We start from the raw sequence: 19,957 nt of genomic DNA, 5'->3' as shown, positions 1-19,957 counted from the left end.
TCAATGGCTACTAGTCGGAGGGCTACAGGCCACCTCCAGCCTCAGAGACAGGATGCCTCTCAATACCAGTTGCAGGGGAGTAACAGCAGGAGAGAAGGCATGCCCTCAACTCCTGCCTGTGGCTTCCAGCGGCATCTGGTGGGCCACTGTGCGAAACAGGATGCTGGACTAGATGGGCATGACCAACCAGGGTGGAGTTATGCAAATCGGACATCAGAATTCCGACATCTGGGATCCCTAGGAAAGGATCATTCCCACCCCAACGCCATCCACTGTCCCACTTTTTTATGCCGACAAAACCTACAGCCTTTCCAACGTTTCAGACTAGGACCAAGGTGACTGGGTTCAAATCCACCTTTCTCTCTGCCTGATCTACCTTTCAGGGCTGTTGTGAAGATAATAAGGGAGCATTCTATACCTGTTGCCCTCCTTGGGAAAAGGGCAGGATATGGGTTTGAAACGAGAAGATCCTAAATACCCCTTAAAAGGCTTGCGGAAGCAAAATAATTTCTGTCACAAGATGGGCAAGAACATAAGAACAGCCCTGCTGGATCAGGCCCAAGGAAGCCCATCTAGTCCAGCATCCTGTTACCCACAATGGCCCACCAGATGCCCCTGGGAAGCCCACAGGCAAGAGTTGAGGGCATGCCCTCTCTCCTGCTGTTGCTCCCCTGCAACTGGGATTTAGGGGCATTCTGCCTCTGAGGCTGGAGGTGGCCTATAGCCCCCAGGCTAGTAGCCGTTGATAGACCTGTCCTCCATGACTTTGTCTAAGCCCCATACATCAAGCTTCAGTGGGAGGGCATTATTATACTAATGATACAATCCAATCCAATCTTTATTACGGTTATAGACCAGAGTACAAAAACATACTAATGATACATAATCATTACTCATAATTATTATTCTTAATTATCCTTGGAGGCTGTTGCTGGTGTCTCCCATTCGTGTGTTTGTCTTAAGAATATTTAGAATATGCCCTTTGGGGCAACAAACTCGCTTCTTATTGGATTTAGTATGCAACTTATTTATTTAGCATATTTGTATGCCACCCAAAACTCACATCTCTGAGTGGTTTACAATAAAACAACACAGATTAAAAACAAACTTAAACATCAAAACAATGATGGACTCTATAAGTCTAATTAGAAGTCTAATTAAAAGCCTGGGTGAATAAATGTGTCTTAACAGTCTGGTTAAATGTTGTCAGATGGGAAGGCTCTTATTTTGGCAGGGATATTGAGAACTTTCCTTGTAAAAAGCTCTCTCTCTCTCTCTCTGATTAAATAATTATTATTATGACGATGACCACGATGGAATTTAATACACTATCCCAAGCTCTTTGGCTGAAAAATGGGATAAACAGATTATTATATACAATTACTAATGATTTCACTTTAAAGCTGAGTATTTTTCGTATTTTATATATGCATACTAGTGGGTGAAGCCCATTGTTGACCAGGCAAAGTCATTTTGCACAGGTTTCCTGCTAAGAAAGCTCAGGAAACATAATTCTGGTGACCCTCTAATAAAGTGGGGGCAATGTTTCCATAAACTGTCATGTTGGAGTGCTTGACCTAACCCAAAAGATGGGGTTAGGTTCCATAGCTAAAGAATCCACTCTTAGGGGGGAGAGGGGATATTTAAACTACAGGTGAAACTCGGAAAATTAGAATATCGTGCAAAAGTCCATTAATTTCAGTAATGCAAATTAAAAGGTGAAACTGATATATGAGACAGACGCATTACATGCAAAGCAAGATAAGTCAAGCCTTAATTTGTTATAATTGTGATGATCATGGCGTACAGCTCATGAAAACCCCAAATCCTCAATCTCAGAAAATTAGAATATTACATGGAACCAAGAAGACAAGGATTGAAGAATAGAACAATATCGGACCTCTGAAAAGTATAAGCATGCATATGTATTCAGTACTTGGTTTGGGCCCCTTTTGCAGCAATTACTGCCTCAATGAGGCGTGGCATGGATGCTATCAGCCTGTGGCACTGCTGAGGTGTTATGGAAGACCAGGATGCTTCATTAGCGGCCTTCAGCTCTTCTGCATTGTTTGGTCTCATGTCTCTCATCCTTCTCTTGGCAATGCCCCATAGATTCTCTATGGGGTCAGGTCAGGCGGGTTTGCTGGCCAGTCAAGCACAGTACACTGTATACTTTTCAGAGGTCCGATATTGTTCTATTCTACAATCCTTGTCTTCTACTGAAATTAATGGACTTTTGTACGATATTCTAATTTTCCGAGTTTCACCTGTATATACCAATTTAGTGGCTGGGCAGGGAGGGGGAAATAGAAAACCGGGAATGACCCCAACTATTCTCCTGCAATAACTAAATTGGTATATAGGGAGGTGCCCGTTAAGGGGTGAAACCACTATTCAAGAGCCACCTGTCTATGTCATAGAATTTTTTTATTTATGTGCTTGCAAAAGGGAAGTAAAAGAACAGTTTTAAATTTGTAGGATTTCAACTTCAAACAGTATTCATTTTCTTGAATAATTACTATATAAATAAAATTTGAACCATGGTAAATTTGAATCCAAGAAAGATCTTCTGCTTCTCTTGGGCATTATGTCATTTTGGAATTATTGATTTGACTACCGAGTGTCAAAAACAAGTTATATTATATATTCAGTTATATTATATATTCAGATTATATTCAGAATTTCTTCAAGAAAAAAGATCAAAAGAACGATTTAAACCTTCTAACAAGCATATAAAAAGTAGCCCATTCGGCTAATTTCAGTGGCAGGATTGTGAAAGCAAAATTTGAAATCTGTAGATTGGGAACTAATGACCTTATTTTCATCCAACCATCCAACCAAATTATTCAAAATATATAACAGATATAATTATAATACATATTTTAAGAGGCTACTGTTCAATTTACTGAATGAATGGGTCTTGTACGAATAAGTCATATTTTTGCAATAAACAAATGCACTATATTAATTTATATCTGTAACTTTTACAAATGAGTACTTGGGGCAGTTAAAAGATGTCTGTTACTGCTCTACAATAGGATGGTTGATTGTCGATGTTATGCTTCAATGGTATTTTTATTCCAACCCTAAGTCCCTTTGGGTGCTCCCGAGAGGAAAGGTGGGGTTTCAAAACCTGACAATAAATAAGTATATTTATTTTAATTCATCTGTTCAGAACAGCCTTTTTGTCTCAAGACAGCCCTGTGAGATGGTCGGTTTGAAATGGATGAGTGTGGGAGGATGAGGTTCTCCCTCCCCGCTTTCTGTCATTACCCTTCCTTCCAGGAGCTGAGGGTCGGTCCATCTTTCATCTTGGCGGCTACTGCGACTTTCTTCCCGTCATCCAAGTCGTATTCTCGCACGTCGTTCACCTCCCGAACCTCCCCCAGGAAGACTTTTGCCACGAAAAGGATGATGTACTGCCGAGAGAAAAGAGAGTCAACACATCAGCTTGCAGAATCCTGGACCGTTTGGCCCGATTTCCCCACAAAACCCGTCGCCCTCCCTGCTTTCTGAGAACCAAGTCCAGCTCCGCCAGCGAGACAGAGCCCCACGGGTTGGAAACCCGGGTTCTAATCTTGCCTTTGTAGCAAAGCATGGCTCGCTCACAGCCTGGTTTACCTTCCGAGGTGAAAACCTCTCTTCTGAGCTTCCTTTCTTTCCAGGAAAGAAATGGAATCAACACAGCACATGCCTAGCAAGTCACTTGATAGGTACCCCCTTAAAACATGGATAAGCTGCTCAAGAAGTGCTGCTTCTCACAGTCCTGTTAAAAAATGGTGAGCGCTATCAAGAGCTTTCAGCCATGGAAGTGGGAAAATGGAACCCCCACACACAGAAGCAGTCTTCCTTCTGAATATCACAGGCCTGGGGCAAAGTCATCTTCATGTCCACCTGGCCACTGCCAGAAACTGAATCTAAGAACAGCCCTGCTGGATCAGGCCCAAGGACTATCTAGTCCAGCATCCTTTTCCCCACAGTGGCTTACCAGATGCCTCTGAGAAGCCCACAGGCAAGAGGTGAGGGCATGCCCTCTCTCCTGCTCCTCTGTGACTGGGATTGAGAGCTATAGACCACCTCTGAGACCACCTCTGAGGCTAGAAGTGGTCTATAGCCACCAGACTAGTAGCCATACCTGTCCTCCATGAATTTATCTAAACCCTTCTTAAAGCATCCCGGCTGTCACCACATCTTGTGGCAGATAATTCCATAGGTTAATTACGCGCTGTGTGAAAAAGCACTTCCTTTTGTCAGTCCTAAATGTCTTGGCAATCAGTTTCATAGGATGACCCCTGATTCTAGTGTTGTGAGAGAGGGAGAGATACCTCTGTCTATTCATTCTCTCCACACCGTACATAATATCTCCCCTTAGTAGCCTCTTTTCTGAACTTAAAAGCCCCAGATGCTACAGCCTTGCAACATAAAGAAGGTGCTCCAGGAGGCATTACAGACAAGGCTGTTACCCCAAATCTACTCCAGAAGAGAGAGTGTGTGTGTTCAAACACCAGCCAAACATACCCCAAAGTCCATTCGAGATCTTTGGAAGCACTCCACACAAAAATTGGGCTTGGTCTTCCGAAATCTAGCTCATCCCGATATATTTCCAGGTTTTTAAAATGCTGGTTTTAAGCTACTTTTTCTGAAAACGCCGAAGGCACTGACGTAGAATCATTAACATGATAAGAAGGATACACCCTTTTAGGAATGCAGATATAGGCTTTAGAAATCTCTCCCCCCACCCACCCCATTGGCTAGAAGGAAAACACAGAGGCATACGATGTGAACTTGCATCAAAACAAAACCCGAGAGCAGAGGGGAGGGGCTGCTTCCCTCAATGCCGCGAGTGTAATTCGAAGTGGCTTCGCTCAACATTTACCCCATAGCATGAAGCCATGTGCAAATAACTCCCAGGCCCCTGATCATCGTGGTTGCCCTCTTCTGCACCTTTTCCAGTTCTACAATATCCTTTTCGAAATACGGCAACCAGGACTGTACACAGTACTCCAAATGGGGCCGCACCAGATATTTGTATTAAGCAGGGGTAAGCAACCTTGTCTCTCCAGCTACTGTTGAACTACAATTCCCATCATCCTCGGTTGCAATAAACTGTGGCCAGAGATTATGGGACTTGTAGTTCACCTACAGCTGGAGGGTCAAGGTTGCCTACCCCTGGTATAAAGGCATGATATTTCTATATTTTTATATTATGTATTTCATTTATATTTTTATATTTTTATATCGCCCTTCATTCGAAGACCCCAGTTAACAAAGTTAAAAACAGTAATTAAACCTTCAATAAAAACATCCTAACAAAACACAACAACATTAAAGAGAGAGTTGGGGGCCATTCATTGAGTAAAGGTCTGTATAAAAAGGGTGCTCTTCATATTAGCAGTATTATTTTCAATCCCCTTCTTAATAATGGGGCTTGGAGCAGCACTAGCCCGATTCAGCAGGGCCGTGATCCTCTCCAGAGGCTGCTGGCCTGGTCTCCCTTGGCAAGTTTCTGCCTCTCCTGGGCAACTAGGCAGCAGAAGCGTTTGTCAGTGGAGAGCAAGTATCAGGACCCCTGTTCAAGCTCTGCCACAGGGCAAAAGCAGGCGGTCCCGGTGGCAAGGGGACAACACCAAACGGGCCCTGCAGAAGCAGGGCTCTGTGTGTGTTTGTGTGTGTTCGTTCTGAGCAGGGCTTGCAAAAAAAAAAGAGACCATAATAGTCTGGCAGGTTTGCGTCACCCTGCAAACCCATGCAAACACGCTGGGGAAACCCATGCAAACAGGCTTTTGCCATCCAGGACTTTGGCAGGCTGTGGGCTGCAGTCTGGCTGCCCAGCCAAAAGAACGAGGAGCCGGCCCACCAGCCCGTCTGGGGGGCGGGGACAAGGAGCCGTCCTGCTGCTGAGCCCTCAACACACACACCCCAAAAGGTCCGCAGCCCCGTCACTGGCCGGCCTACCCCTGGGGAACGCTCAGGTCAAACTCACACTCGCTACTCACCAAGAACCAATAGATATTCATCAGAGTGAGGACAAACAGCAAAGCATTGAAGAAGAAGTAAAAAGGAATATCCGGGACAGACCGGAGACTGGAGTGACAAGTGGCGTACAGCACCTTGAGGGGGAACCAGTACAGGCGGAACCAGAACCTGCTAGGAGAGAAGCGGAGGGGGGCAGCCCGTTAGATCACCTCCAAGCCATGCACCCCGCCACGTGGCCCCAGCTCCATTCCGCCACGGTTCCGGGATTCCCACCTCCCTCCGGGTCCCGCTCCAGCCGAATTCCAGCAGGATGCCCGGAAGGTCGGAACCGATGTTGCACATACACAGACAGTCCAAAGACTTAGCAATTTGGAAAAGGCAAAGTATGTCTCATTAGTCCATCCGATCAAGGAGTGGTTACGAAATTAAAATGGTTAAGAATCTGATTCTGCTGGCCAGGAGGAGAAGGTTCTACTCATGCAACAGCGGGCGGCAGCCAGAGAGCTTTCTGGACAAGAGCAGTCTATCTGAGCAGAGCACACTTCGGATTTCAGCAACAGTACAGACATATAGAAGAATTCGGCATGCGTTTGTTTTAGCCATGAGCCAGACACCCAACAATAATGCATAACATGCCCTCCAAATTTTCTGGGAGTGTGTGTAGAATTGGGGGGCCCTGCCCCACTGTAACCCAGTGTCTAGGGGTGGAGGGAGACAAAACTGACCAGCTGACACTGAAAGAGATGCAGCCAGCATTGGAGATGATGTCGTTCAGCTGGTGGTAGACTCCGCCACGATACTTGAAGTAGACGTTGAGCTTGGTGAATTCCAGCTGGATGTCGCTGATGTCATGAAGGAAGAGCACAAGAATCCCCACATTGTGGTACCTGAGGGCAGAAGAAGGGCATTTCATTTCACGGATTTATTTCTAAACTTCTATACCGCCTTCCATTAAAATAATCTCAAGGCCGTTTACAAAAAACATTCAACAATATAGAACCATAGAAACTGCACAATAAGAATTAAAATGGAATATAAACATGCAAATCTAATTAAAAGTTTAAACACATGTACAATATAACCGTAAGATACAGAGCAGCAGCAAACAAAACACTCATTCGAAAGCCTGGATAAAAAGCCAAGATTTTACTTGCTTTCTAAAAACTGTGATGGGAGACTGGGGAAAGGGACACTCGCCAGGAGAGAACATTCCAAAGTCTGGGGGCAAGGACTGAGAAGGCCCCGTCCCATGTGCACAGCCAGTGTACACGATGCGCAAACCAGAGCCCGCACAATTATAGCGCCACCAGAAGCTGCCTTATCTTGAGTCAGACCAGGGGCGCAGCAACCACTGAGCAAGGGGGACAATTGTCCCCAGGCCCAGGGGCGTAACTACAATTAGGCAAGGGGAGGCAGTCGTCTTGGGGCCCCACTGCCTCAAGGGGCCCCCCTAGAGTAATATCACATGACTCCCCACCCGCCCACGTTGCACCCCCTATGAATTATGTTGAGTCTCTTGGAGATCGGCAGGAGCAGAGAGTAAAAAAACTAGATTCAATGTGAACTAGATATTCATTGTATTTATAATAGGGATGTGAGTGTGAGTGCATGATATATTGTGAAGTGTGTTTGTGTGCGTGTATCAGCGAGGGGCCCATTTTAAAATCTTGTCTCTGAGCCCCCTCCAACCTTGCTACGCCCCTGCCCAGGCCCCAAGGGTCTGGGGCCCCCCCAGGCCCAGCTGGGAGCACTAGGCTGCAGAGGGATGGATTCTCCCTCCGGACACTGCCCCCCCCCCGAGTTTGATGTCAGACGCAAGGCGGGCGGGGCCAGTGCCAAGAACGGGACTCTCACAGCCCAAACAGAGTTTCATTTCCTCCGTCAGTGGTTGATGGAACTGCTGAAAGGAAGCTCCTTTCCCTCCACCAACCACTGACAGGGGAAATGCAATTCCACCGGGGCTGTGACAACCCCGTTCTCGGCACTGGCCCCACTGAAATCAGACACAGGGGGCGTGGCTTGGGGTGCACATGCAACACCACCAGGGGTGTTCCCCGGCCCCTGCCAAACTCCCTACGCCCCTGCATCGGACCCTTGAGTCCATCTAGCTCCATACTGTCAGCTCTGACCGGCAGCAGTTCTCCAAGGCTTCAGGCACAGGTTTTTTGGAGTCGCTGCCGGGGATTGAACCCGGGACCTTCTGCGTGCAAAGCAGACGCTCTGCCACTGTGCTCGGGCCCCATCCCTTTCTTGCGGTGCGGGATCCAGGAGGTTAAGCAGCACCACTAGGCCCCAGTTCAAATCTGGTCTAACTCACTGAATTGGCATTTGCAGGGTTGGATGAAAAAAAACCTCCTCCCTCTTCCCCTGCAACAGAAATGCCCGGATACGGCCCACAAACTGTCCAGGAGCATCACAGAAGGGCACCAGCGAGCTTCTTTGTCACGGACAAAGGCTGGCCGGCGTGGTCCGGAAGACGGCGTCCCCTACCTTAACATGTAGGAGAACACGATGAGCATCAAGGTGACCACGTGGTGAACCAGCATGATGACGGAGTCTTTGCGCCAGGCATCCATGTACAGGGCCGCGTAGATAGAATGGCTGTAGAAGCTGCCTTGCAGCAGGTAGGCCCCGGCGATGTCCAGCGGCACCTCCATGCCCCTCTTCCAGTCTGAAAGGAAGCCAGAGACGCAGCCACGTCAACCCACCAGGACTGAAGGGACGCAGAAAAGGGAGCAGCTGCCGGCTGCCACCCAGAGCAAAGCCTTTCTCGGGGACAAAGGAAGTTGCCGTATACTGAGTCAGACCACTGGTCTATCGGTATCAGTATTGTCTGCACAGACTGGCAGCGGCTTCTCCAAGGTTGCAGGCAGGAGTCTCTCTCAGCCTTCTCTTGGAGATGCTGCCAGGGAGGGAACTGGGAACCTTCTGCACTTCCCAGAGTGGCTCCATCCCCTGAGGGGAAGATCTCCCAGTGCTCACCCTTCTAGTCTCCTGTTCAAATGCAACCAGGACAGACCCGGTTTAGCTAAGGGGACAAGTCATGCTTGCTACCACAAGACCAGATCTCCTCTTCCCAAGGAGCTCGCACCCAAGATTCCCATGGGGTCAAGAATGAGGCAAGCCTGCCAGACTGTTATGGTCTTGTAATGTTAACTCACTGCTCCCACCCTGCTTCTGCAGGGCCTGTTTGGTGGTGTCTCCTTGCCAGCGGGGCCTCCTGCTTCCCCGCCCCAAAAAGCAGAGCTTGGAACAGGGGTCCCAATGCTTGCTGCTAGTACCAAATGGAATAAGTCGGGGATTTATTGACTGCATTTTTTTTGCTGCAGCTTTGCTGCGATGGCTGTCCGCTCTTATGATGTCTGCTCTTTCTTGCAGGCCAGCAGCGGAATGCAAATATTTTCAATGTATAACATTAAGAGGTTAAGGAATGAGACCCCTGCACTAGGAGGCACTGTTGCGGACAGATAAACACAGACAGATCAATCACACTACGGCATTTTAAAGCCTTGAAATACCATTCTCCTACCCCGCTCCATTAGAAACCTGCAAAGAGGCAGAGTCTTGAGTTTAAGTTCTGGCCAGCAAAATAATTATGACCTGAATAATTATAAGTATTCATTATCAAGAAGATTGCTATTAATTTTAGAGATAGAATAGAATTAATTTTAATAATTTGTTTTAATAATTGTTTTGTTGTTTTTATTTCTGTTTTTTATGTTACTGTTTTAATTATGTTGTATTTTAATCTGTGCTGATTTAAAACGTTGTTTTAAATTTTGTACACTGCCTAGAGATGTACATATCAGGCAGTATAAAGATATGATGAATAAATAAATATATAAAAATATTAAGACTGAGGAATTATGGCATCATAAGAAGGCTGCTGATAAACAGAAACATGAGGAGATAATTTTTCTTAGATGAATATTAAATAAAATGTATTAGCAATCATGACAGTAAGTTATGAACACAGGAAGCTGCCATATACCGAATCAGACCCTTGGTCCATCTAGCTCAGTATTGTCTACACAGACTGGCAGCAGCTTCTCCAAGGTTGCAGGACAGGAATCTCTCTCAGCCCTATTTTGGAGATGCCAGTTATTTCTTAATAACTTAAGAAATAACTTTATTTCTTAATATTGCTTCAAATATTAAGCAATAATTACATCGTGGTGTAGTGGTTAGAGGGCTGGACTAGGACCGGGCAGACCCGAGTTCAAATCCCCATTCAGCCATGAAACTTGCTGGGTGACTCTGGGCCAGTCACTTCTCTCTCAGCCTAGCCTACTGCACAGGGTTGTTGTGAGGAGGAACTTAAGTATGTCGTATACCGCTCTGGGCTCCTTGGAGGAAGAACGGGATAGAAAATGTAAATAAATAAATAAATAAAATCACTGTAATTATTACTTAATATTTGAAGCAATAACTTATAGTGATGTATTCTATATATTTTCCCTTAATGATTGTTTCTTAATATTATGATGATTTAGCCTCTTCGCTGGCAGTTCTATAAGAGGAGCCATTGATATTATTATTATTATTTACATTTATATTCCGCACTTCCTCCAAGGAGCCCAGAGCGGTGTACTACATACTTGAGTTTCTCTTTCACAACAACCCTGTGAAGTAGGTTAGGCTGAGAGAGAAGTGACTGGCCCAGAGTCACCCAGCTAGTATCATGGCTGACTGGGGATTTGAACTCGGGTCTCCCCGGTCCTAGTCCAGCACTCTAACTACTACACCATGCTAGCCTGCCCTCCAGGAATTTGACCTAAGCCCCGCTTTAAGCCAGCCAAGATGGTGGCTGTCACTCCATTGTGGCAGAGAGTTCCACAGATTAATGTAACGCTCGTCCAAGTTTTGGAGTCCAGTAATGGAGCTGTGGTGGGTGCTATAGCAACAACAACAAAAAAAAATCCCGAAAATGAAGCCACCGCATCCCCCACCCTGACTTTTGCCCCCAGTGTTTCTCACCGCACCATAAAAAACTGAAGGAGGGTCGTGGAAAAATGGGTAATTGGTGAAGAAGAGCAGGTAGGCGCTGTAGGACCAGGAGAGCATGTAGTAGGCCAGCTTCCAGGCGCTTTCTGGCATCTTGGCGGCATCTTTGGGAAGCAACTGGCACCACTCTGCGAAGGGCTACAAGGGCAGAAACATTGGCGAGATCAAAATAATCGCTCGATAACAAAGCGAATTCCTCTCCCTGCTGTCCCACAAAATTCTGCTATGGTTTAGGAACACGCCACAATGCAAAATACGATGGATACATTTCAATTTGGCTCCTTCCACTCGGACTTTCTACTGCTACAAAAAATATTTATATACCGCTTTTCAAGTGCATTCTCAAAGCAGTTCACATAGGAAAATAAAGAAGTTGGTCCCCTGCCCCCAAGGAGCTCACAATCAAAAAAGAAGCATCAAGCAGATGCCACTACCAGCCACTGGAGGGATGCTATGATGAGCTGGAGAGGGTCAGTTGCTCTCTCAGATCGGGACAAAAAACCCCAACTTCAAATATATATTAACTAAGAACATAAGAACAGCCCTGCTGGATCAGGCCCAAGGCCTATCTAGTCCAGCATCCTGTTTCCCAAAGTGGCCCACCAGATCCCTCTGAGAAGCCTGTGGCAGAGAATTCCATAGATGAATTATGCGCTGTGTGAAAAAGTACTTCCTCTTGTCGGTCCTAAATTTCCCGGCCTTCCGTTTCATGGGGTGACTCCTGAATCTAGTGTTGTAAGAGAGGGAGAAATTTTTCTCTGTCCACTCTCTCTCCTCCATGTATAATTGTATGCACCTCAATCTTTTTTTTACAGGAACATTCTTACATTTATTCAATTTAATCCAATACAAATCAATATAGCATATTTATGATACAAACAAACAAAAACTATCTACATAGTATTGGACTACCACTGGGAGTAGACCACATCCACTATTCCAAGCATATCAAAATAATCATGATTTCCAAACTTCATGAATAGGATCCATGTTATCTCCATAAGAAATGTATTTTTTTTCAAATGCGACAAAATTGTGATTCTTTTCTGATTGTTCATTATCTTTACTGTATCTGAATTTTTTTTCTAAGATTGCCAATGACCATACCTTGTTATACCATCTCTCCACATTTAAATTATCTAAGAGTTTCCATTGCTGTGCCATAATTGCTTTAGCAACCAGGATTAAAAAGATAACGAATTGTTTATCTTTGTTTAGTATTTTCCCCCCTGTAAAAATATGTCATAAACCCAAATCTGGAGAATATTCTACTCTTTGATTCATTATATTGATAATTTCAACAAAAACTTTCTCCCCAAAAGGTTTAATTTCCTCACAAGTCCGCCACATATGATAATATGTACCTTTCTGTTTACAACCCTTCCAACACTGAATGGAATTTTGTTGAGAAAATTGGGCTAATACCGAAGGTGTTATATACCAGCAATGTAGTATTTTCCAGTGAAGTTCTTGAATAGAGGCTGAAAATAAGGAAGGGTGGAGCTGGGGGACCCTCAGGAGCTAGGGGGGCAGGGTCCTTTCAACCCATCTGCTAAATTATAGCTACACCACTTTGCACTTGCTTACACTGAACCACATTTGCCATTTTTTTGCCCTCTCATCCAGTTTGGTGAGATCCTTTTGGAGCTCCTCACAATCTGCTTGGGATTTCACTAATCTAAATAGTTTGGTGTCATCTGCAAGTTTGGCCACTTTGCAGCTTAAACCAACTTCTAGATCATTTATGAAAAAGAGCACTAGTCCCAGTACTAATCCCTGGAGGACCCCACTTCCTACCTACAGTGGGTATAGGAAAGAATCACCCCCTTTGATAGACCTTAAATTCCGGTTCCCTTACATCCTGAAATGAAAACACAAAGAAAATTCCCTTCACCAGCTGTACTTATCCAATGCAACCTATAACATCCAACTGAAAAACATCACAATTACAGTCCAGAAAAAGTGTCAGAGACAAAAAACAAGAATTACTGAGATTGAAAAAGGATCACCCCCCCAATGTCAATATTTTGTTGTCTTTGATAGAATACAGGAGGGGTATATTTGGTAGTAAAAAAACCTGATGTTTTCAGACCAGAGTTAAGGCTTTCTCAAGCTCCACAAAGCCAGGAAACTGGAGCCTGAGGCAGATGTCTTAATGACGTCGTGCAATGTCACAAATTCTGCTTGCTTACAGCTCACCCTCTTTCCCTTCGTCTTTGAGGCCCAAATCAAGATGGGGAGTGCATGTCACCAGCATAGATGTCCCGTCTTTTTTTCAGATTGCGAGCAAAAGTCCACGTCAGGTCTAGTTCTGGGCAGCGCCTCTGGGCCTGTCTGTGGGGTAAGCCGATCACCCCAGTGTTTTAAATGAAAAAGGTGTCATTAAAGTGGCACACTCCATTGACGCCAACGGCATCTTCGTGCTGCAGAAGTCAAGTGTGGCTTTCCTGTCCGCATTTTGACAGTGCGATGGACAGCAAGGACAAGGGGAAGGGAGCTGGTCTTGTGGGAGCAAGCCAGCAAGCATGAATTGTCCTCTTTGCTAAGCAGGATCCACCCTGGTTTGCATTTGAATGGGAGACTTACTTGTGTGAGCACGGCAAGATATTCCCCTCAGGGGATGGAGCCGCTCTGGGAAAGGCACCTGCCTGCTTGCATGCAGAAGGCTCCAAGTTCCCTCCCTGGCAGCATCTCCAAGACAGGGCTGAGAGAGACTCCTGCCTGCTGCCAGTCCAGGTAGACAACCCTGAGTTAGATGGACCAAGGGTCTGACTCGGTAGGAGGCCGCTTCCAATGTGCCTACGTAGTGTCAACGGGGGTAATTCTGAAGCAGTTTGAGTGAGCCACTCTCTGCCTGACGGATAAGAGATCATTGAGGAGGAGGGGTGGAGAAGAGGATGTAACCATCCTGGGCAGACTTACTCAGAAGTAAGTCCCCATACTGCTTCTCCCCCATTTGGTTCTACCTGCCCAACTGGCTCCCACCCCAAATGCCCATTCTCTCCCACCTGCCTTCCCTGAGAGTTCACCTGCCTTGCACCTGCCATGGAATCCAAAGGTTAGGTCAGCATTCTGGCTTCTTGTATCAAGAGAGGCACACCCTGAATAACCTGGCCAGGCCGTGGCTTCCCACAGGCTTTAACAGGGGCAGGAAAACCTTGACAACCTTTGAACTGCTCCTCGAAACTTCGCCAGAGCAAAAACAGCACACTTCCGAGAAAAGCCCAATCAGGGCACATCAGGCGTTGTCACCAAAACGTGCAAGAACTTTGCGCTACGCCGTTCTAAAGATGGGGGAGGACCGTGTCCATTTCCAGCACTTTTTCACCTGCTGTTGCTATAGCGTTTCCTATCAGATCTCCTTGAAATCTGGCACATTTGTGGCCCTCATCAAGTAGATCACACACTCCAACTTTCCAGTGGTTAGCTCAAGAGTTGCCAAATTTATAAGCAACAGAATGATGAGGCCAATAAAAGCAGAACCTTTCTTTTTTCTTTTTTTCTTTTTTGTCTTGGTGCGCCTAGATAATTTTGGAGCCTGGACCTAAGGGCCTTTGGAGGGGCCCCCACCCTTGCTGCAAGTTAAGCATCATCCCTCACCCCACACACACACACACCGTGGCACACACAGTATTCTTAACACATGGGTCCTTGATTGCACAAAGAGCAACTGGACGCACAAGAACGTAAGAAGATAAAACCGGTCTATTTATGCAAATATGCATGAGCAGAAAGGTTTCAACACGCAACTTAACATAGTCCCATTTGCCTTTCTCCATTCCCCTGTCTCTAAAGCACCTGGCGCAGGTCAGAATCACACCTGGCTGCACAGCACAGTACAGCACGGGCCGGCAGTGGCACACCCAGGGAAACTGGGCTCCCGGTCCGCCCCTGCTGCGAGCCCTCCTCCCGGATATGCCAGCCGCCCATGTTCGCGGCCAGGGGGTGAGGCAAGCAGGCCTCCAACCTGCCCACAGCGGCGGACGGAGCGGGAACGGTCGGCTCGGCTCGGCGGCCTCTTAGAACTGCGAAGCGCTCCACTGCACCTGCGCAGTTCGAATACAGAGCCAAAATTCTATACACTACAGACAGGCATTCGGTAAGGATGAGTCAACATCAACCCCAAGTGACCAGAGGGACTGGGAAGGAAGCTTTTCCTACAACGCTAGGCTTCTTTGCTCGGAAGCAAGCCCCGCTGTGTTCAACAGTCTTACTCCCAAGTAAGTGTACACAGCATTGCCGCCTTTAACGGGGAGAACTGTTCCAAGGTGGGATAGGAGTTAAGAGCGTCCAACTTTGACGGGGGATGTCTCGGGTTTACAGCTCAGCTCCGCCACAGATTTTAGTGGGTGGACCAGTCATTACATCCCTCAGCCTAACCTACCATATAAGGTGGTTGTGATAACAAACAGGGGAGAGAACATCACTCATGCTGCCTCATGCGTTGGCCGTGAGACCAGGAGCGGTTCTCCCTACCTTTAAGGCAGGGAGAGTCACTCCGGCGATGCTACCCAATGCAGCGTGGGCCGATTTCGGTTCCAAATGGGGTTGTGAGGCCCCGTTTGGGACCGAAATAACACACACATAAGAACATAAGAACAGCCCCGCTGGATCAGGCCCAAGGAGGCCCATCTAGTCCAGCATCCTCATTCACGCAGTGGCCCACCAGATGCCCCTGAGAAGCCCACAGGCAGGAGTTGAGGGCGTGCCCTCTCTCCTGCCATTACTCCCCTGCAACTGGTACTCAGAGGCACCCTGCCCTTGAGGCTGGTGGTGGCCCACAGCCCTCTGACTAGTAGCCATTGATAGACCTCTCCTCCATGAAGTGATCCAAACCCCTCTTAAAGCCATCCAGGTTGTTGGCTGTCACCACACCCGCAACTGATGTCAGACACAGGTGGGGAATGTCTGGGGCTTCACTCGCGGCCCCTGATTGGTGGCGGCCCGGGTTCTTTGGACCAGTTCACCCAATGGTGGCTCCGCCCCTGCCACTGATAGTCGTGTCCTCCATGAATTTGTCTAAACTCTATTTCCTGCTCTGCTTTTCTTTTTATTAAATTGTTTCTTAAAGCAGTGCAAATTAGGATTCATTAGTATTCTTTCAGGCGACTGTAAATGCCCCCCAAATGAGAAACCATGCTCAGTGTGAAAACGGGCAGGCTGGTTCCTGGGAATCAAAGTGGACTAGTAACTTGGCATATTTACATGGCTGGAAGACTGAAGCCCTGACGGCGAGACGGTAATAGAAGCTGACAGCCCGCCTGAGCACCGAGGTCTGCCTGTGGGACCCGAGACATAATTTTGGCCCCTGGGCCCACTGTCTGGAGAATCCTACTGAGAATAAAGAAGTTGAGCAATGCCTGGTGCGTTCTCTCCCTACCACCCCACCCCACCCCGGACTCTCCAAATCTATAAAGCATGCAGCAAATTAATCCTTCCCTCTCTTGCAAAGAGGCTTCCCTCTTGCAAGAGCAGTGGCATCTCCAAGGCAAGGTTCCCAGTCCGGAAGGGCAGACCGAAACTTGAGGAGCTGCAAGATGAAACTGAGCATCTGCTTGCAGAACCCGGGGACAGCTCAGCAGGTTCCCGACCTGGCTCACCCTCGGGTTGCTATAATAAGCCCCCAGCTGCTCTTTCACAAGGGGGGCCAGCACACGTCCAGGGCCCATGGCAGTCTCCGCCTGCTTGCAAAGCAGCAGTAGGCGATGGCTTGAAAAAAAACCACTCATGTGCGGTAAGAAAGAGGCTCACCGCCAGCACTGCACGACCATAAGGTTGCCTTGGCTGAATCTCCAGTCCGGGACAAAAGGTCTCTTCCTCCTTCCTATGAGGATGCACAGCTATTGTGCTTGTGGGTCATCAGTCTCTGTGGGAGAGGCTGACCTCCCGCACCTCTGGACGAGTCACTGTCCCAGCATCACTTTTGAGCAGCCGCCACTCATCCGAACCCTAGGGACACGAGCCGTGGGGGGAAATTTTGTGGAACCTCGCTTGTGTGCCTGATGGTTTCCCAAGATGGGATCCAGCCATTTTTCAAGGGAGGGGGAACATCCCCCCAATAGAGGAAAGGGTAGCGAAACCGGGGACACGTGTCCGGGGGAAAACTGGCCATTTTAAAACCACAAACCTTTTCTCGGCTTTATGCCGAATCTATGAGATGTGCCAGATCGTCCGTCCCAGAACACCTCATTGTTCTCATGAGAAACCTATACACAGGGCAGGAAGCCACAGTCCAGATGGAACATAGTGAAACAGACTCTTTCCAGATCGGCAAAGGAGTAAGACAAGGCTGTCTACTTTCTCCTTCTTTATTCAACGTATATGCTGGACATATACCGAGAGAAGCTGGATTGGAAGAAGATGAGCGCAGCTTTAAAGTTGGAGGAAGAAACATCAATAACTTGCGCTACGCTGACGACACTATTCTGAGAGCTGAGAATGTGGATGATTTGCAAGCTCTAGTAATGAAAGTCAAGGAGCCCAGCAGAGGAGTGAGAAGATCATCATCTGCTTCCCCTTCAGTGCTGCTCGGGGTGAGAGACCGAGTGTGTGCGGTTGGCTCCTTCTGCTACCACCTGCCTGCTTCTGCTTCCCCTGTGAGACTGCAGCCTGCAGCCTCTGGTCCCCTAGAAGCCCAGCAGAGGAGTGAGAAGATCATCATCTGCTTCCCCTTCAGTGCCGCTCGGGGTGAGAGACCGAGTGTGTGCGGTTGGCTCCTTCTGCTACCACCTGCCTGCTTCTGCTTCCCCTGTGAGACTGCAGCCTGCAGCCTCTGGTCCCCTAGAAGCCCAGCACAGGAGTGAGAAGATCATCATCTGCTTCCCCTTCAGTGCTACTCAGGGTGGGAGACCGTGTGTGAGCTGTTGGTTCCTTCTGCTACCACCTGCCTGCTTCTGCTTCCCCTGTGAGACTGCAGCCTGCTGCCTCTGGGTAACATCTAGGGAGTGTGTGCAGGACTAGGGCCAGGGGTGGGTGACCCGGCAGTTCCTGGGGTCAGCTGCCTAGCTCTGAGCTTTATAGGAATGTAGTCTGTGGTGGCCACGAAGGGGGTCGCCCCTTTGGGGGAGCCACGGGGGGATAACGAGGGCGAGGGCCAGGCTGTTCATGGTGTGTAAAGGTGGGTGGGTATTTTAATTTGGCTTCTGTCTAAAATCCGGGGTGAGTTGAGTTTTAACGTGTTATCTGGAGATGTGGAGGCAGGGGATGTATCCACTGACTATGGGGCAGCTATTCCAGTGGTGGTGGTGGGGAATAGAAGTAGTAACGTTGACAGGTCAGCAGGCCGTTGTAGGGGAAGGGAGATCAGAAACTTAATTGCCGTCTCCCTTTCTGGCTTTCCAGCCAGCTCTTTGACCTTGGAAAGAGCAATGCCAACTGCCCACAGAGCCTCACCTTGCTCCTTTGTAATTCTGGATGAAGGATCTGGTGTGTATCACCGAGACTTGGTTGGGAGAGGCTGGTGGCCCGGTCTGGTCCCAGCTTCTCCCTCCAGGGTACTCTGTTGAGGAGCAGGGGAGGGGGCGTGGGCGGGGAGGTGGGATGGCTGTGGTCTACATCCCTTGCCAGGATCCCTGTCAAAGTGTCTGACCACATTACATAGGAACGTAGGAAGCTGCCATATACTGAGTCAGACCATGGGTCTATTTAGCTCAGTATTGTCTTCACAGACTGGCAGCGGCTTCTCCCAGGTTGCAGGCAGGAATCTCGCTCAGCCCTCTCTTGGAGATGCTGCCAGGGAGGGAACGTGGAACTTTCTGCTCTTCCCAGAACGGCCCCATTATCCCCTAAGGGGAATATCTTGCAGTGCTCACACTTCTAATCTCCCATTCAACTGCAACCAGGACAGACCCTGCTTAGCTAAGGGGACCAGTCATGCTTGCTACCACAAGACCAGCTCTCCTCTCTTCATTGAATGTGTGTACCTAAGTCTGGGGACCAGGGATAGACTGGAACTTCAGTTGGTATACCGATCGCCCCGTGGCCCAACAGAGTCCCTAACTGAGCTGACGGACTTGGTCTCAGGCTTGGCGTTGGTCTCCCAGGCTTGTGGTGCTTGGGGACTTCAATGTCCATTTTGGGACCAATTTGTCCGAGGCGGCTCGGGAGTTCATAGTGGCCATGACAACAATGGGCCTATCCCAAGTGGTCTCAGGACCAATGCATATTGCTGGTCAGACGCTTGATCTGGTCTTTCACTCTGAACAGGGTGGTGTTCCGTGGGTGGGGACTCCAGTAATTTCCCCATGGTCATGGACGAGCAACCATCTGGTTAAGGAAGGACTCACGACCACGTCCCACTTCCGCAGGGGCAGAGGGCCCATTAGGACGGTCCGCGCAAGAAGGTTACTGGATCCTATAGGATTCCAGGAAGCCTTGGAGGGATTTAGTGTTGGCTCTGCTGGTGACCCTGTCGACGCTCTGGTGGAGAATTGGAATAATCAGCTCACCAGGGCAGTGGATACGATCGCTCCGAAGCATCCTCTCCGACCCGCTTCAAAATTGGTATACAGAAGAACTATGGGGACTGAAGTGGCAAGGTAGACTAGAGCACAAGTGGAGGAACACTCGACTCAAATCCGACAGATTATAACATAGAGAGTATTTGAAGACCTATGCTCAGGCGATACGTGCGGGCAAAGAAGCGATTCTTTTCCTCCCATATCACGTCCGCAAGTTCACGTCCGGAGTTGTTCAGGGTTGTGAAGGGGCTAATGTGCGCCCCTTCCCCTTTGAATCAGTACTTGGAAACAACAATCACTCGCTGTGAACTTTTCAATGAGTTTTTTTGCGGACAAAATCTTTCGTATTCAGGCTGACTTAGATTCAAACTCTACAATTGTTACAGAGTCTGATGCCGAGGTGTCCAGCAGCTCCCCTTATAGCAATAGCACTTACATTTATATACCGCTCTATAGCCGAAGCTCTCTAAGCGGTTTACAATGATTTAGCATATTGCCCCCAACATTCTGGGTACTCA

The 19,957-nt window shown here is 47.9% G+C and overlaps 1 protein-coding gene across 2 annotated transcripts in view; it reads right to left on the bottom strand.

Annotated features, from left to right (window-relative positions):
* The window catches only part of CERS1 (ceramide synthase 1), a 32,414-nt gene that overhangs the window by 3,670 nt on the left and 8,787 nt on the right, over positions 1 to 19,957 (bottom strand). The window contains exons 2-6 of one of the 2 annotated variants that reach the window (XM_053297281.1): positions 10,959 to 11,118; positions 8,467 to 8,647; positions 6,702 to 6,863; positions 5,997 to 6,147; positions 3,274 to 3,419 (exon numbers count right to left, since the gene is read on the bottom strand). In XM_053297281.1, coding sequence (XP_053153256.1) covers positions 3,274 to 3,419; positions 5,997 to 6,147; positions 6,702 to 6,863; positions 8,467 to 8,647; positions 10,959 to 11,118 — 800 coding nt within the window. The remainder of the gene's footprint in view (positions 1 to 3,273; positions 3,420 to 5,996; positions 6,148 to 6,701; positions 6,864 to 8,466; positions 8,648 to 10,958; positions 11,119 to 19,957) is intronic. The other variant, XM_053297282.1, reaches the window with a different exon arrangement.

Source organism: Hemicordylus capensis, chromosome 2 (genome assembly GCF_027244095.1).
Source record: "Hemicordylus capensis ecotype Gifberg chromosome 2, rHemCap1.1.pri, whole genome shotgun sequence".
Lineage (NCBI taxonomy): Eukaryota > Metazoa > Chordata > Lepidosauria > Squamata > Cordylidae > Hemicordylus > Hemicordylus capensis.
Note: the sequence above shows the minus strand (reverse complement) of the source record. Positions and strands in the feature narration are given on the sequence as shown.